The following is a 24,688-nucleotide window of genomic DNA, read 5'->3' on the forward strand; positions in this document are numbered from 1 at the left end:
CCTGCTGCATGATGGAGGAGTGGCTCTCACGGCTTTTGGGGGGGTGGGGTGGGGGGAGAAGGGGAGATCACTTTTGTACTTGGCTTCTTGTAGTTAGAGGAAAGCAAATGATGAATTGGGAACTGGCCCAGGTTGGTCAGCACAGCATAGGTGAGATTGACCCTCCATGAGGTGAACTTGATAAGTTCAACAATGTGCTGGTACCATGCTATTCATAGTAAAACTGAGTTGACTTTGTCCTATTACCTTGGGCTAACTTGTTGCTATTAGTTACTCCATGGGGAGAATAAGTAGCTTTAAAAGCAACAAAAGCAATCTAAAACTGGAAGGAAATTAAATAACAGTGGTGCCATGGGTGCTTCAGGAATAGAAGTGACTGGTGACATAAGCTTAGGTCTATTTAGGAACCATCACTTGAGAACTGAGGGATTTATTTTTTTCCTGTTTGGTCGTCTGAAACATAGCTAGGGAAGCTTCTTTCTGTGATTTTAGTGGGGTTTTTTTTTGGGTGGTGGTTGTTTTTTTTTTTTTTTTTTAACAGATCTCTGTAAAAGAAGCATAAGTTTTAGTGATCTGGGAACAGCTTTTGCTTTAAGAATGCATACTTGTGTTTTGGAATATGAAACTGGCCTTGGTCATGATGTCAATACTTAGCCTCAGTTGAATATAGTGGTCTGAAAAGTTTTTCATTTACTAAGGCTAATTTGGAATTTGTATCTCAGTGATGAAATGTTTTAAGATGGTAATCTGTGGAAGAAGAAACAACTTGAATTCAAATATGTGATCCCAAACTTTACACTAGATAATATTCATTCTTCAGCTTGGATGCTCTCAGATGAGTGAATGGTTGGTTTTGAAATACACTGTGTTGATTATCTATATTATCTAAACAATGTTCTAACGATAAATGAAGGTCATGGGGATGGAATTTTGGGAACTTTCTTATGTTTATAAAGGGAACAGAATTCAGTGAACAGTTATTCTATGCATTGCTTAAGGAACTAATTTACGAGTTAGATTACCATAATAGTAAATATTTTTATCAGTAAAATTTCTTGCATTTCCTCTCATTTTGTATTTGTAGTCTTTATAACTGTTCTTAATCTGTACAATACATATTTTACGTGGTTGGACTTGTATTACATTATTAAATGGACTTGATACATGTTTCATAAATAATTTTTTATCTTGCTTATAAAACTTTTTTTTTTAATAGGAATATATTGATGACACTTTCAGATTTGGAAAGATCATGATTAGTGTGTTCATTAAGGTGAGTGTCTTCTGCTGTCCCCAAAAAAGTGATTTATAGTATCAGTTCTTTCTCAGTGAGTCTGAACTGTTTTTTTTGTTGTTGCTGCTTTGTATGCTTCCTTTGACCTGTAATGTCAGAATGCTGAAAAATAAAAAGATATTCAGGGCATTAAATTTTTAAAGACCTGTTGTATGAATCATGAAGCACATGGAAATGATGTAGCTTCTGTTTTCTTCACGAAACTTAAATTTAGTGTAGTGTCCAGTATCAGGTGCTACATCTGCATTGTTTGCTGTGCAGAAGTTTATTAATAACTTCCAGTCCTTTGCGCTTACACGTGTTTTAAGAAATTTTAATGACAAGGAAAATTCTGGGGTCCAGAAAACAAAGTAGCTAGTGTTACTCAGATAATCATGATGATAGCTTAGGAGGAGAAAGGAAAACATTATGCTTCTAAGCCTTGATTTAGAAAGCAGGTCATAGCTTCCAACAGTATTTTTTGGTCACTTGTGGTCTACTTTCTAACAGGCTGATACTATTCTAATCTCTGGTTGAGAAGTTGAACACATGGCATCAGAGACACTGACTTATGCACGTTTATGTTTGATGTGGGAGAAGCTGATGACAAAAAGCTTATTACAACTTGATTGGGTTGTGTGGTAGATTAAGAAAACAGAACAGATGGTCAGAATTATGGAAATATTTTGAAAATGAAGAAAAGTTGGTGGTTACTGGAGCAAAAAAAGGAAACAGCTGAGAGTTTAGCGGAGAATGGTGGAGCCATGTCATCTGTGATGCAAGGAAAATTTATCCAAGTGGTTTTGTTATATGTGATCTGATGACGGGACAATATTGGCCCAAGACAGGAAAGAGAAGGATAGCAGTTCTGGATAGTACTGTAATATTGCAATACAAATGAAATTGTAAGTGAGATTTTTGAGGTTTAATACTATAGGGTCTGATTAGTCTAAATGATTGAAAAAAGTTACTGTTTTTCTATGGCTACAAAATGTGATCTGAGTAGGTTCTTAAAGCTGACAACATTCTCTTTTCAATGATGCAGGTGTGACTTCAGTTCTCTACAGAAAGTAAACTTGGTTGGGATCTTGTAATACAGGTGTGTTCCCTAAAGTAGGTTGTTCATTCTTTTCTAATATTTGAAGTCTTCTATGCTTAGAATAGATATATCTCAGTATCAAAGGAAATGTTGTCACAAGTTCTATATTCTTTGTATACTGATCAAATTAGACTTCTGTGGAAAAGACCTTCTTGAGATGCCATACATGGATGAACTCTCTTAGTTCTTTTGGGATTTGAGCATACTCAGTCACTTGTACATTTCCTCTGATAAATAATAGGAAACCAGAAGATTAGATTTAACTGCCTTTAGTTCTACTCAAACTGATAAAATGCCTGGTTTGAATGACTTGTGTTTAGTTTCAGATACAAATCCTTTTGGCGTAGATTTATCTTAGCTTTCAGTTAAATTGTAGAAAGGCTTATAATGAGAATTTTAAGTAGTTTACAGGGACTGTTTTTGCTTAATGTATCCCTAAATGCATTAAGTAGATGAAGCCAATATGATACCCCATTAAAATGGTACATGCTGCTACTGCGAATATCCTCTTCAAACCTAGACTTCGTTAACACTTTTTTATCTATGAAAGTGTCATGATGGAAGTCATCAAACTAGAGAAGTGCTAAGTCACTTCATAAATAGTCAGGCAAGACCTTGTGGCTAATTTCTTGTAGATCTTGGTTAGTGAAGGTAGAAACTTAACTCCATTAAGGAAATATAAATTACAGGGAGATGAGTTAGTGTGAGGGAATTGGAAGAGCTGCCTTTAAACTAGGATTTAACTAGTGCCGAAAGCCATCCACACTTTCAGTGTCCAAGCTAAAAATTGTGAAATCTGCAAGTAGCTTCAGATACAGCAATTTCTAACACTTCTTATGGTCAGAGAAAGAGAGCTTATAATTTAAATCCTGATTTTTCAATTTATGGTAAAGACAGAGGCAAAACATTTAAAGAACAAATGTACACAGATTTATATCATAATCTGAGACGCATAGAACTCGTATCGGCTTTGAGATGTTATGCAGAATGGAATGTTGTGAATAAATTCTTCCTTAAGTCCGGCCAACACAAATGTACTTTTAACAGTTGGTGGATGTACAGCATTTTAAATTAAGGCATGTTAACATGGGCTGTCTTCCAAAATGGTTAGCTTGGGATTTGAACACTGCTCCAAATTTTTGTTCCAAACATTCCTTCTGCATACTCAAATGAAGCACTTAAAGTGATGTAATTGTTTGCCACACAAATGTTGATCTTCTGAACTTCTGATTTTATTCTACTACTTCTTTGTGTTACATGGCAGTGGCATGTACCAACAGACTTAGTTTCCTAGATTTAATAGAACAGCTTTCAGATTTTCCTGTTGAAATTTCCGGTGTGTGTCTTGGGAAACTGTTTTTATTAGGTAAAATAATAGCATTGATGGACTTTTAGTACAGACTTCTGAAAGTAAGGAAACACAGGGGTTTTGTTTTGGTTTGGTTTGTGAGCGTGAGTGAGCGCTGGAACAGATTGCCCAGAGAGGCTGTGTAATCTCCATCATTGGAGATATTCAAAAGTCATCTGGAGGTGGTCCTGGGCAGCCTGCTTTAGGTGACTCTGCCTTAACAGGGAGCTGGACAAGATGACCTCTAGAGGTACCTTTCGACCTCAACCACTCTGTGATTCTGTGAATTAAAATTTTGTAACTGCCTAATAAACTTTACTGCTCATACCAAGTCTGCAGCTATGTAGATGAGTTTAGATCAGGTGTTAAAATGGTATTCTAACCAAACTTCTTAAGCACTTGAAGTTCCTGTTGACTACATCAGGCATTTTGCTTTATTATCTACTGGAGAGGTTGGCCGTTCGTTCTTAGTGGCTGTGTCAGCTCACGCAGACTATGTACATATTATGCGTGTGCATAGGATGATACCATACTGATAGCGAATCAGAAGGGCCATTTTATCTAGAGTGGAAGATTCTGTTATTTTAAAGCTCTATGAGACCTTGTTTTAGACCAAAAGTGTTTAAAATGCAAATTTGTATCTGATTCTTCTGCTGGATGACAGTTTCATGTTTAACCAACTTATCTGCATAGGCACGGCATAACTGTGAGCATCTGTCTGGTATCTGTTTGAAGAGGACACTGTTGGGGGGCCCAGGTATTTCTTTTATATTTTATAGTTATAGAGGTGTCCGGATTCTGTAATGGTCAAAGATTTCCAGTAGAAGAGGATGAGACAAGAATTAAATGCATGTGAGAGACTCTGGACCTAGGCACTTCATGCCTTTGATGCTAGCTGGGAGGGAGCTTGATAAACACTTTTACCAACTTTTCATAGAAAAAACAGGTAAGAAACATGCATAATTGTTATCATTCATGTTAGTAGAAAGATGCTTCCCCTCCCACCCCCCTAGAACTGATGCAGAAAATATATTGTTCTGTGTTTTTTATCTTACAACTGTGATTTCAGTCATATATGTATTCATTCAGAAATAATTTTTGGGTGTAAACTGGGAGTTACCTTATTTGACGCTAAAACATTTTTAGCCTAAAGCCATACTAATTCTTAAATTCAGGTTTGAGTTTCTTCACTGAGGAGACTATCTGGTTGGAAGCATCCTTGCTATGGATGCAAGGGCCCTAGCCTTTTGCTTATGCTGACCTCTTCCTGTATAGGTGCTGCTATAAATTCAGGGTGGCACTTGGGTGGCTCTGGACCAAGGCTATGTCTTGGTCAGTTCCTCTGTTACAAGTGGCAGCTGTAAGCAGTGGTTAATTATGATCACCTTTGTAAAGATATTATGAACTTTTATTTAAATAACCGTCCTGTATTCAGAATTCTCTTGAACTGATAATTGAATCCTTATCAACAACTTATGAGCTGAATGTTGTGAATTTCAGATTCGGGAGCAGTTGTGTTATTCTAGATGTTGATAACTTTATTGACATAAGTAGAAATTGTTTTACACCTCATATCTTGTGAAGAAAAAGAGCAAAATTTGTTTATGATGACTTGCAGTGAGATGAAGCATCTATTAAAAAAGAAAGTTTCTCTTTTTTTTTATTCAAAAAGTCTTGCAGGAAATTGTTAAGCATCTTTTGTTATTTTTTCCGATAGGGAGTCTGAGATTATTGCCATCTTTTTCTCCCCCCCCACTGCCCCTTTCCTAGAAAGTGTCCTAGTATATGGATTCTGTTAATTGTTCTATCTCTTGCCACAAAAACAGAAGCTGTCAATGTTACTGCTGGTGAAGTTGTACAGTTAGACAGGTCACTTGGATTATTGTTTGTTTTTCAACATTTTTTCCTAACGTTGTGCTACTACTAAGCATTTAATTACTGTGTAATTGCACAGAGAGAATGCATTCATTGTAGATGCTAATTTTCAACTTTCTCTGAAATTGCATGATATGATTAAGCCCCTGCTAGTTACTTGTCATACAAACGAGAAAACCTTTACCGTTTTGCAAAGCAATCATCCAGAAGATTTGTGGAAACTCTTCTTGTTGATAAGATCTTCAGTAAAATTGAATCCTGACCAGTAGGAATGTCTCTTGTTGGTGCTAGTACAGTTAAGAGTCTCCAAATATTCACATGTCTAAAGTATAGTCATAAACTGTGGTATGCCTCTTGCTTTGTTTGGGAATATTGGTAAGTTCATATTAGTTGTAAATTTAGACTCCAATCTTCAGATGTTCTCCTTTTACTCAGTTATTGAATTAGAAAATTTTCTCTGGATGTTTATTTTTTTGTTCTTTAAATGCCAGTACTAGACATGATATTTTCTGTGTGAAATCTGGAAAAATCTGTTCTCTGAATGTAACCAGATCTCTGCTGAAACAAGATTTTTGAGTTTAAATGCCATAGTTTCAAAAGAAATTTGCCTCCTTGGTGTTCTACAGTCCTTTTTTGTCAAAAGCATAAAACCATTATTTCTTCAAGTGTTTGTCCATGCATATTTTGGTGTGTTTTTCTGGGGACACTAAAGTTCAGACTGTTTCATAGAATCATAGAATGATAGAATGTTTTGGTTGGAAGGGACCTTGAAGATTGCCTAGTTTCAACCCCCCTGCCATGGGCAGGGACACCTTCCACCAGACCAGAGCCCCATCCAACCTGGCCTTGAACGTTTCCAGGGATGGGGCAGCCACAGCCCCTCTGGGCAACCTGTGCCCCTGCCTCACCAGGAAGAATTTCTTCCTTATATCTCATCTAAATCTTCCCTCTCCCAGTTTAAAGCCATTGTTCCTTGTCCTATCACTCCAGGCCCTTGTAAAAAGTCCCTCCCCAGCTTTCACGCAGGCTCCTTTTAGGTACTGGAAGGCTGCTCTAAGGTCTCCCTGGAGCCTTCTCTTCTCCAGGCTGAACAACCCCAACTCTCTCAGCCTGTCCTCATAGGAGAGGTGCTCCAGCCCTCGGATCATCTTCATGGCCTCCTCTGGACTTGCTCCAACAGGTCCATGTCCTTGTGCTGGGGACCCCAGAGCTGAAGGCAGTACTGCAGGGGGGGGCTCACAAGAGCAGAGAAGAGGGGAGGAATCCCCTCCCTCGACCTGCTGGTCACGCTGCTTGTGATGCAATGCTTCTTGTAGCTAATGAATAACCAGAAGACATTTTCTGCACATCTAACCTGGCAAATTAATGCCTACACTTGTCCTTAGTGCTCAGTGGAATTATTTTAGAATGTGTTTTTTAATACACTGCATCAGGATCTTAAAGACTTACAGTCTTTGTCAGAGTGACTTTGGGAGGCTTGCTCTGCCTAGAAGGGTAGAATGTTTTTTTGTGAGCCCGTTGCCTTAAAATCAAGCTTAACTGGTGCCAATTTAAGATTAAGAAGAGGTTTTTATTTACAGAGTCAAAATAGACAACCTTCCTTTAAAAGTTTAGAAAGATGGAGCAGAAAATAAAGAAAAAACTGCCTTAATGTACTTCTCTCAAGATCAAACCTAAAAGAGCTGTTCCTCTGTTTGCATGTGACTACCTGCACTTGCTTACTGAGCTTGGTATGAGATGCAATTACCTTCCTCAAACGGTGGTAACAGGAGAAAACCTCAGACTGGGAAAGCATGCTAGCTTTTACCTTTTCATTCTTGTTTGGTTATTGATTGGAAATTTATTCAAGCATATAAGTGGGATGAATATGTGCAATTTATTATGGTATTTTGACTGAGGTTAGTTTCGATGTTAATTAATCTCTCCGGGATGACTGACCCTCTGTGCTCCTAAAGTGTTTGCATGGCGCTTGCGTATGCATGCAGATGTTCCACTTAACGTCTTCCTCTGTCTAAGAGTAAAGTCTAGCCAGATGCCTCAGTTCTTGTCTAAAATTACAGGCACAGAGCATGGTCTAGGGTAATTGCCAGTCTGTTCTTTTTTTCACAGTTATTCCACTCTCTTAGAAAATCTCTCCAAACTTATAGCATATATTAGCATTGCTACTTTGGGGGATTTTGGCTTTTTTATTTATTATGCAAGCTCTTGTTTTAGAAACACTCCTCTTCCTTGTTTCCCCAGAAGCTCTTGGAAGTCTATCATAATGTTTTTCTTGTTCCTTCCTATTTGTTCTTCCTGTATTCCTTACTCTGGTATGTGCCTCTGGCACTGAGGCTTTTGAGATTTTGAAACAGAAGAAATTTTGTGCAAGACTGAGTGACATTAATCTTCCAGTCCTGCCCAAGAACACCATTCCACCTCAAGGAATCGAGTCAGTTCTTCTCAAAAGATACCTTTAAAAAGGTCAAACTTGTAATTTTCTTCATTACTGGGATACTCATTTTTGTTTTCCTACACCATTGTCCTTGGGCTCCAAATTGTACTTGCTGTAATGTAGTTGTGTAGGAACTGCGTGGATACCTGCTGTGAGCAAAGCTGCAGAAGCTCTGGCATGTTGCTAGTTAGGGACAGAAGTAACGCAACTTAAGCGCTTCCTGACACAAGTTTCTGCCAGGTATCAAGGGGAAAAAAATTCCTATGGCATCTCCTATAGACCAGTACCTTTTTCTTTTCTGTTGGCGATTGTCTTAATTTAAACTCATTGCTTAAACTAAAAATAATTTTAAAAACCCTGAAATCTTGAGTAATTCAATGACAGTCAATTCCTGTTCAAGGAGGCAAAAGAAATTCCTCAAAAGTTATTGGACAGCTCATATATATATTTTGGGAATGATTCTCTCGCACCTAAGGAATCTTAGAATAGTTTGGTTGGGAGGGACCTTAAAGATCATCTCATTCCAAACTCCCTGCAGTGCGCGGGGACACCTTCCACCAGACCAGGTTGCTCAAAGGCCTGTCCAACCTGGCCTTGAACACTTCCAGGGATGGGTCATCCATAGCTTCTCTGGGTGACCTATTCCAGTGCCTCACCACCCTCACAGTGAAGAATTTCTTCCTGATATCTCATCTAAATCGTCTCTCTTCCAGTTTAAAGCCATTGCCGCGTGTCCTGTCGTTACATGCTCTATTTAAGGAAGCACTACTGAAGTTTCCTACAAATACCTGGCAGAGGCTAGCCTAGGTGTCAGGAAAAGAACAGAGGAGATGAGACAATGTATGATATTTGGAGGTGGAAAAAATTACTTATCAGTGGTTTAACAGCTCAGAATTTCTAACCATAAGACTCTACATGCTAGCTTGCTATGGCATAATTTCATTGAGTCCTAAACTTCCAAAGATTACAGGAGAGACTTTGGGGAAATAGTTTTCCAAGGAAAGGTTGTTCAAAAAAAAAAATTTGTGAACTCTTGAGGCTTAAAATACTACAGCATATATAATAATCTTTGGGTTCAGAATTCATGAGTTTCACTTAAAGACTGAAAAGCAAACATTTTGTATTCAATGTAGGAAAACGGTGGTACAATCATTGCTTTTCCCACGAACAGCACAATTTTCCTGATATATGTGTTACTGTAATACTGGGCTAATTATCTTTAGAGAATTTAAGGCTATGCTAAGAGTCTGTCTTCTGGCAGTTCATGCTTTTGAACCTATTAATAGTGATTTATACAGTTTTCTTTAAGGGATTTAAGTATAGCAGCCTAAAGTTGTGTGTAGTTTTTGTTTTTTTGAGAGCGCTTTTTTTCCCTGCCTCTAAAGAAATCATGTAACATAGTTTCCTAGCAGACAGGGTTGTTTTGATTATGGCAGTAGGCATTTCTCTTGTATCTAAAGCTCTTTCTAACTAGCATTTGGTCAGAAAAATAGGAGGAAACCCCTACTTTGGGCACAGAATATAGTATAAGGAGTGTTCGATCTTGCTGTAAATTCCTACATCAGACCTCTTTTTCAGGTGATGCTGTGGCTGTCTTTTTTTCCAAAAGCTTTATTTTAATCACGATGGGGTTAAGTTGTGTAATTTTTATGTGCGTAAGGCATTTATTTGAAGTGGACAAAATGCTGTAGGTGATCTCCAAGGTTACCTTTAACCTTCACAAAGAAGGTAAAAAGCCATCTCATTGTTAGCTGAGTAGTTTGCTGGGGTACCTTTACTCCCTGAATCCTCTATAGAACTTTACAACCTCAGTGCCCTCTGAGAAATAATAGTAAAGATGACACATGAGAAATGACTTCTTGAGAGTGGATTCAGTTATTTAACCAGACAGGTGCTCTTATTTCTGCAATACTTGAAGCAGTGGTAAGAGCATTTCCTGGGTGAGAATGCATTAACACATTTAGAAAATGAGCCTTACCTTTACAGTAACAGGAGGTTTGTCTCGTGTGTAGGCATTCCCACTGCCACCTTCTATATTCGCTCTCCTGAGCCCTTTGACATTTTCAGTCACTCTCAGACAACATGAGTTGTGGCTAGCCCTGCATTGTTAAGCCCGGGCTGGGATACTGCAGCTAGTAGCATGGGTACCACTAACCACTTAAGCTCATTAGGAGCATGTGTGGCTAGAGTGGACTATATACAGGGACAGAACTTCATTAAAATGTCTAGCTAAGTAAGGCAAGCGAAAGTGTGAGCTCTGTCTACCAGGGAGATTAAATCAGAGATGAACTGTGTGATCTAGTTAATCATTGGTCACCGGAGTATGTGCCATTGTGAAACAATACTAGAGTTTGATCTAAGAGTAAATATTCTTTTGTTGCATGTTCTAGTTATGCAATTCCTAAGACAGAAGTGGCTTACTTAGTAGCTCCAACAGTTTTTTCTGGACTAAAGTGTAATTTACTGCCTGTATACTACTGTTCAATACAGCAGCATAACAGGATGTCTATTTAGTCTGGGTTAGAGTACCTGAGGTGAATACATGCTGAAGTGAAATGTTGGTTTTACTCTACCCAAAGGTGTTTGTTTTTTTTTTTTTTTATAATTACCTATAGTGAAGTACTAGTGAATAATCTTGTAGTAAAAAAAAAAAACAAACAATTATTTATTGGTATAGCATTACTGATAGCTTAAGTGAATATCCTTAAACTACACTTCCTTTTTCAAATGAAAACAGATATCTTGCGTATTACTTTGGCCAAACGAGGAGACGAGTAGTATTTTCTTCTGAAAAACTCAAAATAAATGTAGAATGTCTGGAAAAACAGCAGTTAGGAGGGTAAGAAAATAGTTTCAATGTTTTTGAGGCGGGGAAGGGAGTTGAATCATAGCATGGTTTAAATGAATATTTAATTAATGTTTTCTGTTACAGGCTTTCTAAAGATAAACAAACGTATATATATTTTTTTATTTGAGTTTAAAAGGAAGCCACTGCAGTTAATATTAGCAAAACTTAGTTGCCAATTTTTTCATTGACTTTGTTATTCCAGTCAGAGGTTTATTAGTCAATGATTGTAATCTTGAATATTTTGAAGGAACAAACATGGTTCTGTTGTTTTAAAAACAAGCCTTTTTTTCCTAATGATGAGTTCCATTGTTCAGAAAATCTTAGTTCATGGTTTTGCAGTATTGTTGTCTTTGTGGGCTGCTGAAATAGATGAGGAAATGAGTCAGATTAAATATTTTTATGAATAAAATAAAGTTGAATTGCTCTCCACTATTTCTCCTTTGATGGCTCTTCACTAATAGTCTGTTCTCAATTCACTTCCATATGCACTGTGACTTTGAGCCTGTTTCATTAGAACTTGCTTTAAAAGCAGGGATTTTTTTTGTTTTGTTTTAAGCTTACTTTTCTAAACAATGCAGATTTTTTTTTTTCCCCCTCCCTCTGAATTAGTGGTAATCAGTAGATATAATTATTCTCAGGCTTATTTGTGTCTTAGATTTTTTTGCTGTTGATAAATAGACAGGTTTGTGTACTTAGTTTCCCTGTTCCTACTGTATGTTCAGTCTACCTACTTACGTGGCTCTTGTACAAAGAAATGAAGAATTGGCCAAAATAGCAGAACTGATCTTAAAAGAAAAGAACAAGACTTGTTTTTTAAGGAAAAAAAAAAAAAAAGATGAAAACAAACAACATCCAAACCAAGTAAGAAATCCTCTGATATCTGAATGGAATCTTTTTGTTTATCAAGGTAAACTGGAAACCAGGGGAATGGTTTCACTGAAAAGAATAATAGCTATTGTCCAAATCCAGGCAGTAAAATTGTCAAGTGTTAAGTAGGAGAATAGAAAAGAAGTGAATATTTAAACTTCTAAGGAGTTTTCATGTTTATTCTACTACTTCTTTTTGTGTGGGTTTTTCCTAAAAAATAAATACCTTTTCCATGGTGAAACATTGTTAAGTTTGCAATTATATTTAACTTAAACTTTTCACTATTCAAATGCTGAATATATTAACCGTGAATATCACTTATAGCATTTAATGTCATCGGTCAGTGAGAATTCCAGTTTGTCAGCAAAGGAAAACAAGAAAATAATTTTTTTTATTCCTTTCCTTTCTCCTCAGATTTGTGGATGTATACTTCCAAACAGAATTTGTACAGAGACAAAATTCTGAATATGGCTTGATTTGCTGTTGATCTTGGCAGTGTTTCTAATGAGTGTCCCATGGACTCTATCAAGTTCAGGGGGTTCTACTCTAGCACTGAGGAGCAGAACCCTGAGCAGCAACCTGGTGTCAGTGAAAACATTTCTTCGTCATTCTCTTTAAAAGAGCAACAGAAAATGAGTGATTATTCTGGACTTGCAAATAACCATAGCCAGATGATTGCTGAAGAGTCAGAAATTCAGACAAAACCTGAACACTCTCATGAAGTTCTTCAGGAAGATATGGAAATGAGCAGTGGATCCAGTGGAAATGACTTCAGTGGAAATGACACAAATGAAAACTACTCAAGTGGGCATGATTCTCATGGCCATGAATCTGATGAAAATGGGAAAGATTCAACAATGCTCATGGAATCTTCAGACTGTCATAAAAGGTAGTAGCTAATATTAAATAAATTTCACTTGTATTTTTGTCACTGAGGGCCTTTTCCATTTGAATCTCATTTCTGAATAATAACTATGGTATAGAGTGGATGTTCAGATTGAAGCTGAGTGTTCTAGTTAACTTGTACTGTGGTATGATGTAAATTGTGTAATATATTGTAATTCATAAAGAGAAGATATGTGGTGTTTTGCAGGGCCAGCTTCATTTGAATCTTTCTTCTCATTATTGTATGTTTAATTGGCCTTACTTATGTATTTTCTTGTAAACCAACTTCTATAATTGTATATCAAAAAGTGTCAGTCTATTCTTGTGTGAAGGATGGGACTCCGCTATTTTCATCTTTTAATTAATAGCTTAGTGTACAGAGCAAAGCTACAGTAAGAAGAACCTTCTTAGACAAATATGTAACAGCTATAGTTTCCATGTCTTGTGCCAGGCAGAAGCTTTTAAAGTTGATTTTTTTTTTCCTAGATAGCCAATCATTAATAGGAAAATATAAAGCTAAAATGAACTAAAAGTTGTTTTTTAGCTTTACTAATATTAATCTCTTTCTGTCTTTCCTTATTCTAGTTCAAGCTCAAATGCATTTAGCCTGATGATTGCAAACTCTGAACACAATCAGTCTAGCAGTGGATGCAGGTAAATTAATGTGCATATATTTTCGGTAATTTGCATGTATGTAACGCTAAATGCTAAAAACTAAATAATGTTGTGTTTTGGTTTTTTGTTTTGACTAAAACTGGAGGAGTACACAAGAAATCCTATCTTTCATTCTCTTCATGTCCATAATCAGTAGCATGTCCTATTAACCACTTGGTTGAATTAGAGCTTTTTGTTGCTGTTCCATGCAAGTTGTGCGATAACCTTTCAAGTCATCTTACTTTTGGTAGCTTAACTCTGAAATTTTGTTTTTGTGGTTCGCTGAATATAGTTTCAGCTGTAGTGGGGTTTTTCTGAAGTTTTTCTTTAATTTTTCTGCTCTTCAGAATTTAGTCTTGAAGCCCTTGCCTGGGGACAACCTAGAAATTAACATCAGAACCTAGTTTAACATCAGAATTCACCCATTGAGTTGGATGTGTTCTGATGTCCAGCAGTTGTATTATCTGCCTGTCCTGTGTTCCATTCGCCAGGATTCAAGCCTCAAGTCTGTAAGGATAAACCAGCATCAGCTGCAGGAATCCCTCTGTATGAACTCTGCTTCTGACTCTGATAACCTTGAGAAACCTGGTGGCATTGAAGTCTCAAATCGGGACACTTCAGAATGCCCCGCTGTACTTGGGTTTTTTTTAAGTCAAATTCTGATCAGGAGACCAAAACATGATCCTGAGCAAATCAAGGATATCTAGCTATAGTATACCGATGTTAAGACCCCTATCTACATGTGCCTACCTGAAAGTGTTTCTACCTGATGCAGTTCCTAGAGAAGTGGTAAATTAGAATTACCCCTTTGCACCTTTTGGTGCTTGATGAACTTATTTTCTATATCTGCCTTGCAGGCAATGGAGATCTTGTTCTATGATGTATTTTCAGTTGGAAATTGTGTTCTGGAGTTCACGTTGCTTACTATGAAAGACAGAGTGAACAAAGGCATTTCTTAATCTTCCTTTCCCATTGATTCCATTTGTTTCACTGCAAGATTTTTGGGGGGTTCCTTATTACAGTTTTTCTAATACCCCTTTATTTTGAATTTCATTAATATTTCTCTGCTCAGAAATAAATGGGAATCCAGATGGTACAGTGTTTTCCTCAGCTGTCAGGCACAGTGCTAGAGGGTTACAAAGCAGAATCTGATCATCTCTTGGGAGTGGGAGATGAATGATATTTAGAGAATGATCTTAAAGAGAAGACTGAAATAGGCTGATAAGCTGTAGGTTTAGTCTTTGGTTCGAGGACTACTGGGCATTGGATTCAATATCGGCGCCAACCAACTACTTAGTTTAATATCTGTAGGTACCTTTCCAGTTCGCTGTCCACATAAAGCAAAATGGAAAGCTCCTGTCTTTATAGAACTTGCTTATTCTGTCCTTTGCAAGTGACGCCTTCCCTGTGATTGGCTACGGTGCCTGATGCTACTGATCTTTGGAAAAATGTTTTTGAGTCGTATAACTTATTTTCCAAGGAGGCCCATCTTCTATATTTGCTGCTGCTGTAGGCTAATTTGGAAAGGTTTCTTTTCTTGCAGAAGAGCCTGACTACTCTCATAAAGCATACTCAGAGAGTACAAAAACAGTAGTATGCTCAGTTATTTCACGATCTTTTCCTCCTCTCTTCTTCCCTACTGCCAGCCTAGAGGGTTCTTCTATTAACAAGGCTCTGTGTGATTGCATCAGTCCAAATTGCCAAGCCACATTGTAGATGTGATTTTAATATACATAATGTTTCCCAGGGGAGTACTATACTCTTTTGTCCTGTCCCTTGCCATTATTTCTCAGTACAAAATGACCACTGATTAAATGAATGGTATGTTTCTCATAGTACGTTGTGATTTAAGCAAGAACAATGTGTATTTTCTAGTGCAAGTCAGCTTTGTCACTTACCAAGCATTTTTGGTGAAATATGCCCAAAACCTGTCAGATGATTGATCTACCTGAAGAACTTTTCAAAATTCCCAGAAATCCTCTTGAAAATTACTTGAAAGCTGAAGCCACTTTACTGAGCGCTTCAGACAGGGCAGTGCAGTTGCCAAGACTATTGTTTCTACAGTGGTTTTTAGGGTAATTACTTAGAGACTACGAGCCATGACAATCAGGTGGTAAGAGAAGACCTTCCTTTTGATGGGAAAGAATTTATTTTCAGGAAGGTTTAAGAAAAGCTCTGGAATCCTCCTGATTGCTGTGACTGATTAGCTTCTAAAATCTACTCCAATGAGAGAGACAAGGTGGTTTTTAATTTGACTGCTTCCTACCCACCTGCTGCCCATCTTTGTCATCCTCCCCCTCCCTTCCTTTATGTCCTTTTCTCTTCCGTTTTGATTTTGTTAGCACCTCTTAATAATGGGGAAAGATATAAGGAACTGCGAAGGAAGGTGATAATTTTCTGATGTTGGCACTGATAATCTTTGTAGTTTAACCTTCCACAGTGAGACAGCACTTCTGAACATGCACCTGAGATATGTTCAATGCGATTTCTGTCTCCAGCCTCCTCTGATTCTTTACCCTACATATTTAGTTTCCTTATCTTATTTAATGTATTGCCATGCTTAACTGGGATACGCTTTTCCAAGGATTTCTCCATTTGTTTTGTTAACTTGATGCTCTCCCACTGCCATTCCCTTTTCAGGGACCTTTCTTATGAGAACCTGCTCGAACAGGAGGTGAAGACTTGAATGGACCTCCTGCTTCTCTTCTTTGAAGTCCATGAACATTTCTATGAGTTTGACTTTGAAAGGAACTAAGGAAAATACCACTAAAAAGGGAGGAGGGAGACTGTGGCAAAAAAAAAGTTCTCTGGTGCTTGGGTATATGTACTGTTGCACATATAGAGTACATTTGACAGTAAGACTTCAGGTGGTGGTAAATCTTTCATTTTGAATGATTCTAGCTATTAAAGAATTATTGTAAGTTCTCAATGTTGATACTAAGTACTGGAGAAGTTACTGTGGCTATCTGTACAAATTTAGGTATGTGACAAGTGTCAGAGTATAGTCAAGCCCCTTGCAGGGCTTCTGTAAGGATGATGGGTCACTTCAAGCATTCAAGTGACATTTTATTTTTTGTCTTTAATCTTACAGTAGTGAGCAGTCCACCAAAGCCAAAACACAAAAGGAATTGCTGAAAACATTACAAGAGCTGAAAGCTCACCTTCCTTCTGAAAAGAGAATTAAAGGCAAATCTAGTGTCCTAACGACGTTGAAATATGCCCTTAAAAGCATTAAACAAGTTAAAGGTAATCAAGTATGATACTACCTAGATAATGCCAACCTGGATAAAGTTAAACATTTAAACCAGGAATTTAAATGTGGTTATCTGTGTAAAGCTAAGTTTATTATGTTTGAAAACCTCTCTAAACAGATGTTTTCATGGTGTGCCCATTTGTTGGCTCTGTTAAATTGTGTACCTTTGGGAGTTAAAGCAGCTGTCTAGATGCTTGATGTTTTGTTGTTAGAAGATTAACTTGAAAACAATTTACAATTTCATATTATTTGAACTGTCAAACAGACCAAAATATATGATCACACACATATGGGAATATTAAGATGGCTAAATTTATTTGGGTTACTGATGAGGAAACTCTACCAAGGGAAAACTAATTTGGCGTAGTACCTAGATTTCCCAACTGCCCATTCTGTGCTTATGCCAAAAAAGATTTTGGCCATTTACTGCTTCCAGGCTGGATGTTTATTGATGAGATTTTTAATTCTGAATACAAGTTGTTTAATGTTCTTGTGTAGCCAATGAGGAGTATTACCAGTTGTTGATGATTAATGAATCCCAGCCTGCTGGACTCAATGTGTCATCTTACACGGTGGAAGAAGTTGAGACTATAACCTCAGAATACATCATGAAAAATGCGGTGAGTATGGTGACCTAAGTCTACAGTGTGTATTGAAAATGTTGTCTAGAACTGGAATTCTCAGGCATGCCTTCTTTTTTCAAGGTAAGAGTTGGTAGCTAGGCCAATAAGCTGAAGCAGTACCTCTCGGAACACCTGCTGAAGTTTAACCTGCTGGAGATTAACTTCCCAAATTTTAGTCAAGGCACACTGTGAATTGTTTCAGCTTATCCTTATCAGTAGGGTTTATTTGATGCTTCACCAGTTCTTTGAGTTAGTGTGACTGAAAACTGATGAACGTGTTGGAATTACTGCATATTGTGTCCTCTTCTGTGGTATTTGTCTAGTCTTTGCAACTGGTATAGGCTTACTGTGTGATCCAGTGATACCATGTTTTCTCGTCTAGATAAGAACAGCTATGAAGATCAACATAGTTTTTAGCAGTAAAATGATAGTCTGAATGATTTTTAAAAAATTATTATTTATTTTCCACATTCCCAGTGTTTTAGGGATACATTATGGCGTTTTCAAAAAATAATGATGTCTAAACTTATTAGACTACCTTCCACTATTTTTTTTTTCTGAAACCTCTGCCTGAATGTATGAAGTTCTGAAATCCATAAAATAATGGCATGATGGGTGATGTTCCCTAGCTTGAAGTAGGTGGGTTTTGTTGTATCTATGAATAGTAAGGTTGCCCACAAGGTAAAATAAATAGGAAGTCCAGAGTACAACTGAGAACTTCAGCCAAAGATCATAAACATTGTTCAATTAATCTGAAGCATCTGAGTTTGTGTAACTGGTGTTCTGACGACAGCTCTTAAGTTTGTGTACAGTGTTAGCGGATAGAGCACTAAAGGTGATGACGCAGGAAGCTCTTCTGTGTCAAGAAGAAAAACAACGTCAAACAATACAAGTGGAGTTATGTGTATGGTTGTGTGGGACTTTTTTCCACCTGTCTACTCATTATTTTACCAAGTGGTTTAGAGCACTTCTTTCATTTTGCAGTTGACGGACAAGCTAACATAAACAGTCTTTCACAAAACAGTTGAATTTCATAAATGTAAAATATGCCTGTAATAAGCACAATGAAAATAATAGTTTAGTAGCTGGAAACTCTTTAATTCTTAATTCATAAATTCATTCTGCATCATAAAATTTTAGGCAATGATATTAGGGCTTGTAACCTGGTAAGATGCTAGTATATTATTCTTATTGCATAGTTCAAAAAGAGTACTGTCTGTGTCTACTTGGTAAGCACATCAATTTTATTGCTCCCTAAACAGATGCAGTTTAACACTTTCCTTTTTTTTTTTTTTAATTTAGTAGTGCTTTTATATCTTAAGTGTTTTTCTAAGAAATACATACTGGTTTGAAGAATGTTTTAACCTGTCTAAATAATTTGAGATTTTTGTTTTTAGGATATGTTTGCTGTAGCTGTTTCTTTGATTACTGGGAAAATTTTGTACATCTCTGATCAAGCTGCTTCTATTCTCCGCTGTAAGAGGGGTTATTTTAAAAATGCCAAATTTGTGGAGTTCTTGGCACCTCAGGATGTCAGTGTGTTCTATACTTCTACTACCCCATACAGATTACCATCATGGAATATTTGCAATAGAGCTGGTGAGTGGTCTCAACAGGAGATATTTATCTGACCTTCTTTCAGTCATGCAAATGCAAATACTTGAACTGATTTTTTAATGTTCCTCCATCCTTCTCTATCACTTTTTGAGGGTGTAACACAGATGCATTATTAGAACATCTCTGAACAATACTAGATGTATAACACACTTTTCTAAATCAGCAAGGCTTGTCTGTTGGTTAAAAGTCTTCTGAATGTCATCGTTTATTGGTTCTTGTGCCCCTTTGATCCAAATGATGAATGAAAACAAAGTAGGTATTCATGCTGAATAGTGGGTTTGCTTTCCACTTTTACTAGCAATCAAATGACCACAATTTTTCTTTAAAATCTCTGTTCCTCAGATACGAGGGTGATAATATTGTCTTCCTCCTTTTAAAATGGTTATGATTTGAATACTGGACACCTTGATTACAGTGTAGAAAGATCTACTTCAGCTACCATCACTGTGCATTCGCGACATGCAATAGTATCTCTGTTATTTTAGCCTTCAAAAAATAGTGTTAGGCATGCAAATGGTGAAGAATCAGACATCTTAGGGCACTTGATATTTGTTTGTGGGAGGATTGTTTTAATAGTGTAGCTACAGCTGTTAGGAATTAATAAATAGCTGCCAACTGTTCTAACCAAACACTTGAATTTCAAGGTCTGCTCTAAATTTTAAAGTTCCAATCCATTGTATACTAAGTCTATTAAGTTAAGTCAGAGTGTGAACCATATTTAATCTGAAAAAACAATTAACAATAAATATATACTAAGTAATGCATACATAAAACAGGTCGAAAGGGACCTTGTGAGGTCTTTTTTAGTCCAACCTCTAGCTCAAAATAGGGTCAATGCTGAATTCTGACTGTGTGATCCTAATTACAGATATTCAGTTACGCAATTTTTTTTTCTGAAACATTTTCTGTAGTTTCATTATATTTGTGTATAACTTCAAATTTCAAAAAAGCAGTAAGTGGAACTATGCACACTATCCCATGTATCAGCTGGCATAGAATATAATATCCAAAAGTATTGCGCACTGAGACCTTTGAAAGACCAGAGCTTGCCTTGAAAAATCAGTCTGTGACTACTCTGGAGAAGAAGGGAAATAGTCTTAAAAGGTGATAGGAAGCCTAAGCCTTCATGAAACATAGTACTTTTTCTGGTTTTTTTGAAGGGGGGGTGGTAGTAAGTGGAAAGTGAATTTGATCTAACTGTCCTAGTGCCTTTCTAGGAAAAAGGTCAAATTTTGGGGTCCCAGATAATCAAACTTTTTTTGGTCAGCACTATAAAGTACAGTGGAAAAGCTGATAAGACTAAGCAGCTCAAACTGGAGAACTGTTTAGATATATTTTTGGCAAAAGGCTTAATAAGCAAGCAGCTGTGATTCACATGCTAGCTGCAGAATCTGAGTGGTATTCAGATTTAGTTGCTTATGAAGTACATTTTTTAGCAAATACATATGGAGTCTTCAGGGAACAAACTTTTTAAAGAATTCAACCTTTATCATCACTTAAGGAAAAATTCTTGTTTAAAATATCATAATCTCATAGTAGTTTGTAACTTGTTATGAAATATGTTTAATATTTCTAGAGTCTTCCACACAGGATTGCATGGAAGAAAAATCTTTTTTCTGTCGCATCAGGTAAGACCACAATATTATAAAGCTTAGTGTTATATTATGAAACCATGCATTACAAAAGTATTTGACTTTTATAGGAACCATGTGGTATGTAAGTTTCTTACTCCTCAATAATGTGAACATAAGGCAAAACATATGCATGTCCTCTAGTTGATTAACTCCTAGAAGCTACAGAGAAAACTGCAAAGTGATTTCAGGAAGTTGCATCGTAGAAGTTAACAGTGTGAATATTGACCTTTACACCATAAAGGAAGCTGATACAGTATCTCCTACTGCAATGGAAAGTGTTCAGTTCATGTTAATTGAATTGTTCTGTTCAGCATCTGCTAGAGTGTCTTTCATTCTATAAGACTAATATCTAATCTTAAATTTATCTCAAGTGTCCTGTAGAGAAGGATACATGAGGGTAACTTGACTTGTATCTCTTGCAGTTACTAGATGACACGGTTCCTTTGGTTTTGCTTGTCTTCTTTCTTTTCCTGCCTCCATTCCCTTCAGTTGCTCTTATTTAGGAAATGCTCACAACTTATTCTATGTTCTTTCTTGTGCAATTTGTTTACTTGCCGCTTATTGCCTCTCTGGTAGCATTTCTGAAAACAAAAATTATGGACCCTATTACTTCTGGAGTAAATAAATACTTACTGATAAGATACAACTCTAAACAGATTAGAGACAATGCACCGCTCCAGAGTGTTGGATTGGATGTACTGTAAAAGTACTGCTGGTGTTATTGTAGACTTTTTTTGTCCAACTAACATTGGTTCCAAAAGCTTTAGTTTTATAAAGCTGTGCTGTTATAAACTTATTACAACTGAAACTTTTTTTTTTTGTCACTGTGTAAATGGTTTTTATTTTCATTACTATGCTTTGGATTCTTATTAAGTAAACAACTCTTATTATAGGTAAGAATTTCTGAGTCTTTGTTCTTTTAAAATCAGGATAAATATTGAGTAAAAGAAGAACTTTACATTAACTGAGGGGATATAGCAGTCTTTGTAAAATACAACTATAAATTCATCCCTCTGAAGGGTATAATGTCACAGATTAAGATTATTAGATCAACAAAATAATTTAGACTATCATAGGAGTGGTGTTTTTTTTTTTTTGTCAAGTTTCCGTTTAAAGTAGTTATGGATCTTTTTATTTCGGGCAGTAGAGAGGACAATGTATTCTTTATTGTAGTTGGTATGCAAAGGATTCCATCAGAATTAGCTTCACTTCTGCCAAAAAAAAAAAAAAAAATTCAGAAAGTTAAGTTCTTGGATGCTATTTTAGGAGCTATCATGCAGCCCTTGTGTCATGAGGGAATTACAACAGATAAATTAAAACTTTGTTTAGCATAAGATGAAAATGTTGAAATAATTAACTCTGTTTAATTATTAGTGCGGGAAAGGAGCGTGAAAATGAGATTTGCTATCACCCATTTCGGATGACTCCTTACCTTATCAAAGTGCAAGATCCAGAAATAGCAGAGGACCAGCTTTGCTGTGTGTTGCTTGCAGAAAAAGTACATTCTGGTTATGAAGGTAATCCTTTGAATGCACAAAGACTAGTTTGCTTTCCTGAAAGTAAGAACTGTTCTATGTTCTGCTACAGGAATTTCCATGTGATGTCACATGAATGAATTTCAGTCTAAGCAAGCCAACTATATGAGTTACTGTCAGTGATTTCTGCCCTTGCTGAGAGGCTGTGAACTAGCAAGCTGCTTTCCTGTATGCTCTTAGACAGACTTTTAGACTTTACTCGGTGTTTATAGAAACATGTAGCTTAAAGTATTTTGTGTATGCCAAAAGACCCCACTTGTTAATCTGCTTTTATTTTTCTCTCAGCACCCAGAATTCCTCCTGACAAAAGAATTTTTACAACTACACACACACCGACCTGTTTATTCCAGGATGTAGATGAAAGGTAACTTAAAAAAAAATACTCTTTTTTAATTCACTGATAAGCAAGCTATCCACTATCTTTACAGGTATTTTTAGGATTTAATTAAGATATCTGTGTGGGGTTAAAAAATTATGTGACTACTGAAGAGTGTTTAACCCAAGAAAAGTATATCCCCCAATTTTTGCTAAGCATGAAAACACATTACACTGTGGCATTTAAGTGGAAAACTGTTTGCCTGCTGACAACTTGTTCTTCCATTTTCCTTACATCTAGGGCAAATCTGGACATAAATTCAATGAATGAAACCCATGGTCAGGAAAATTCCCATGCTAACAATCATTACCTGTATGAGATTTTTAGTTTGTTTTTTTTTAAGTTTGATCCAATTAATAACAAACAATATGCTGCTCTCGCTTTCTGCTGGCCCAGATACAATCAGAGGTGTGTCTTTTAAATATAACATTAGATCTTTTAAAAAAAATAAAAATCTGCATTCTCAGTTCAAACTACAGTCCTCATAGTTCTTGCTGTTGTTTGTATACAACAACTGCTCAAATTCTATGGGCTGAAACTTCACATTGCTTTGACAATCATGGAAGCTGACTAGAATAAGTATTCACATTTTGGAGTAGAACCAAATATGATCTTAAGGGGTACACAGAGGCTCAGGAACTAAGGTGTAAACCAAGCTTTCCTTTAGTCTTCTGGATTACTTTTGTCTGGGGCCTTTCAAAGGTTGTTTAAGTGATGGAAACATGAGGTCTATGAAAAGAAAGGAAGATACTCCTTAGTTAGGAGTTAGGAGCATACTTGGCTGAGGAGGACATGATAATCACAACAAGCTTTTAAGGACAGGGATGCACTTTGGAATATCATAGTGTTTTGAAGACTTGACAAGAGAGTTCACTTGTTCCTGAGTTGAAAAACACGGGCTACATTTTCCCTTTCTTTCTCTTCATCTTCCCTTGTTTTCCTTGGTATTTTCTTCATAATGGTTTCTGATGTACTCTATATGGGATTTTATTTAGATTTTTTTCTCCTTAGTGAAAACTAGGTTGGCTGCAATAGTAGCATCTGACTTCTGAGGTTCTCACCTCCTCTTGTTTTTAAGCATTCTGAGAATGCTAAAATTTTCTTTATAGGTCTAGATGGGGAGGATGTCTGCAGACAGAACAGCAGTATAATAGACAATTTTGGATTTCTGTGGTATCTTTTGGATGGGAATCTTCTTGATGCCCACAGAACAGAAATATGCTGTTCTTGGCAAAATCTTTAACTGCAGTAGAAAAGAGAGGGATCGGGGGAAAGGAGGTTATTGGGAAGTTTGGCTAAGCTGGAGTAAATAAGGTAAAAAAAAAATTACTGTTTGGCTTTTGAGACAATTTATCTGCAGAGAGGTCAGGCACATCAGTATTACTGCAGTGCACGTGTTTTTTATTAAACGAGAATTGCAAAAGGTAGCTATTGGAGATTACTATAGAAGACGACAATGGCTAATCAGTGAGGATAAGTTTGGACTTTAAGGTACAGCTATTTTTGGCTAACTTGTGCAGATGTTGTGGCTTAGCGTGAAGAGTTCTTGTGGGATAGAAGACAATATAACACTGACAAACTGTTTTCCCATGGTATGATTTGTACAGTCTCTCTAAACAGCTTAAGTTGACAAAAGAACTACTTATTCCAATATAGTTCTATCCTCTTCATGGATTTTTCTCTCTCCCTCATTCCCACATATGCTCCAGGCCAACTGCAGCTTTGCAGGGTGGATTTATCTTTTCAGATAGGCTAATGGCACAAGGTAAAGCTTCCCTTCCTCCATCCACCCTCAGCTCATTTATTTCCAGTAGTCACTTAATAGAAATGACAAGATTACTGAATGGAGAGCTTTGCCCTTATTCTTGGGCTTGAGTGGAGTGAGTACCAGTAAATCCTTCTCTATGGCTACTATGGAAGCTTTGTTCCTGTTAGTCTGGTGTTACCAGTTATTCTCATATACTGTTTTTGAACACTCGCAATAAGGGTTGGTTATGTCTTGGTCTGATATTAGGAATTTGCTTCATTTATTTCTGTCCTTGTGATCTGTGTGGTTGATTTTGCTTTTAATTATTTAACTCCTGAGAGCATTGGCAGCCAGATGAATGTTTACTGAGTTATGCATATGCAGTTTATGACTCTTAAGCTCTCCAGGGTTAGGTGGAATACACAAAACAATAGATTCTTGGAGAAAGCAGACTCTAATATTCAAAAATGTACAACTGAACACCTGCTGTCGAGTGAGAATTGTTCATAATATAATGCTGAAACTGTTGCCTGACCTGCATAAAATAAAGTTAATTCTGTAATCAGTATGTGTTCATGGGTTGGAAAAATGCTTATTTGTCCTTACTCTGCAAATGAATC

General features: G+C 36.7%; 1 protein-coding gene across 1 annotated transcript in view; it reads left to right on the forward strand.

Annotated features, from left to right (window-relative positions):
* Positions 1–1,215: 1,215 nt before the first annotated feature.
* Positions 1,216–24,688, forward strand: part of PER2 (period circadian clock 2) — a 40,525-nt gene continuing 17,052 nt past the window's right edge. Inside the window, exons 1-9 of the mRNA XM_009703888.1 lie at positions 1,216–1,273; positions 12,159–12,633; positions 13,215–13,283; positions 16,375–16,529; positions 17,035–17,156; positions 18,557–18,758; positions 20,353–20,404; positions 21,785–21,927; positions 22,231–22,309. Of these exons, the coding sequence (XP_009702190.1) occupies positions 12,260–12,633; positions 13,215–13,283; positions 16,375–16,529; positions 17,035–17,156; positions 18,557–18,758; positions 20,353–20,404; positions 21,785–21,927; positions 22,231–22,309 (1,196 nt within the window). The 5' untranslated portion in view covers positions 1,216–1,273; positions 12,159–12,259. The remainder of the gene's footprint in view (positions 1,274–12,158; positions 12,634–13,214; positions 13,284–16,374; positions 16,530–17,034; positions 17,157–18,556; positions 18,759–20,352; positions 20,405–21,784; positions 21,928–22,230; positions 22,310–24,688) is intronic.

This window comes from Cariama cristata, unplaced genomic scaffold (assembly GCF_000690535.1).
Source record: "Cariama cristata isolate BGI_N322 unplaced genomic scaffold, ASM69053v1 scaffold11757, whole genome shotgun sequence".
Classification (NCBI taxonomy): Eukaryota; Metazoa; Chordata; class Aves; order Cariamiformes; family Cariamidae; genus Cariama; species Cariama cristata.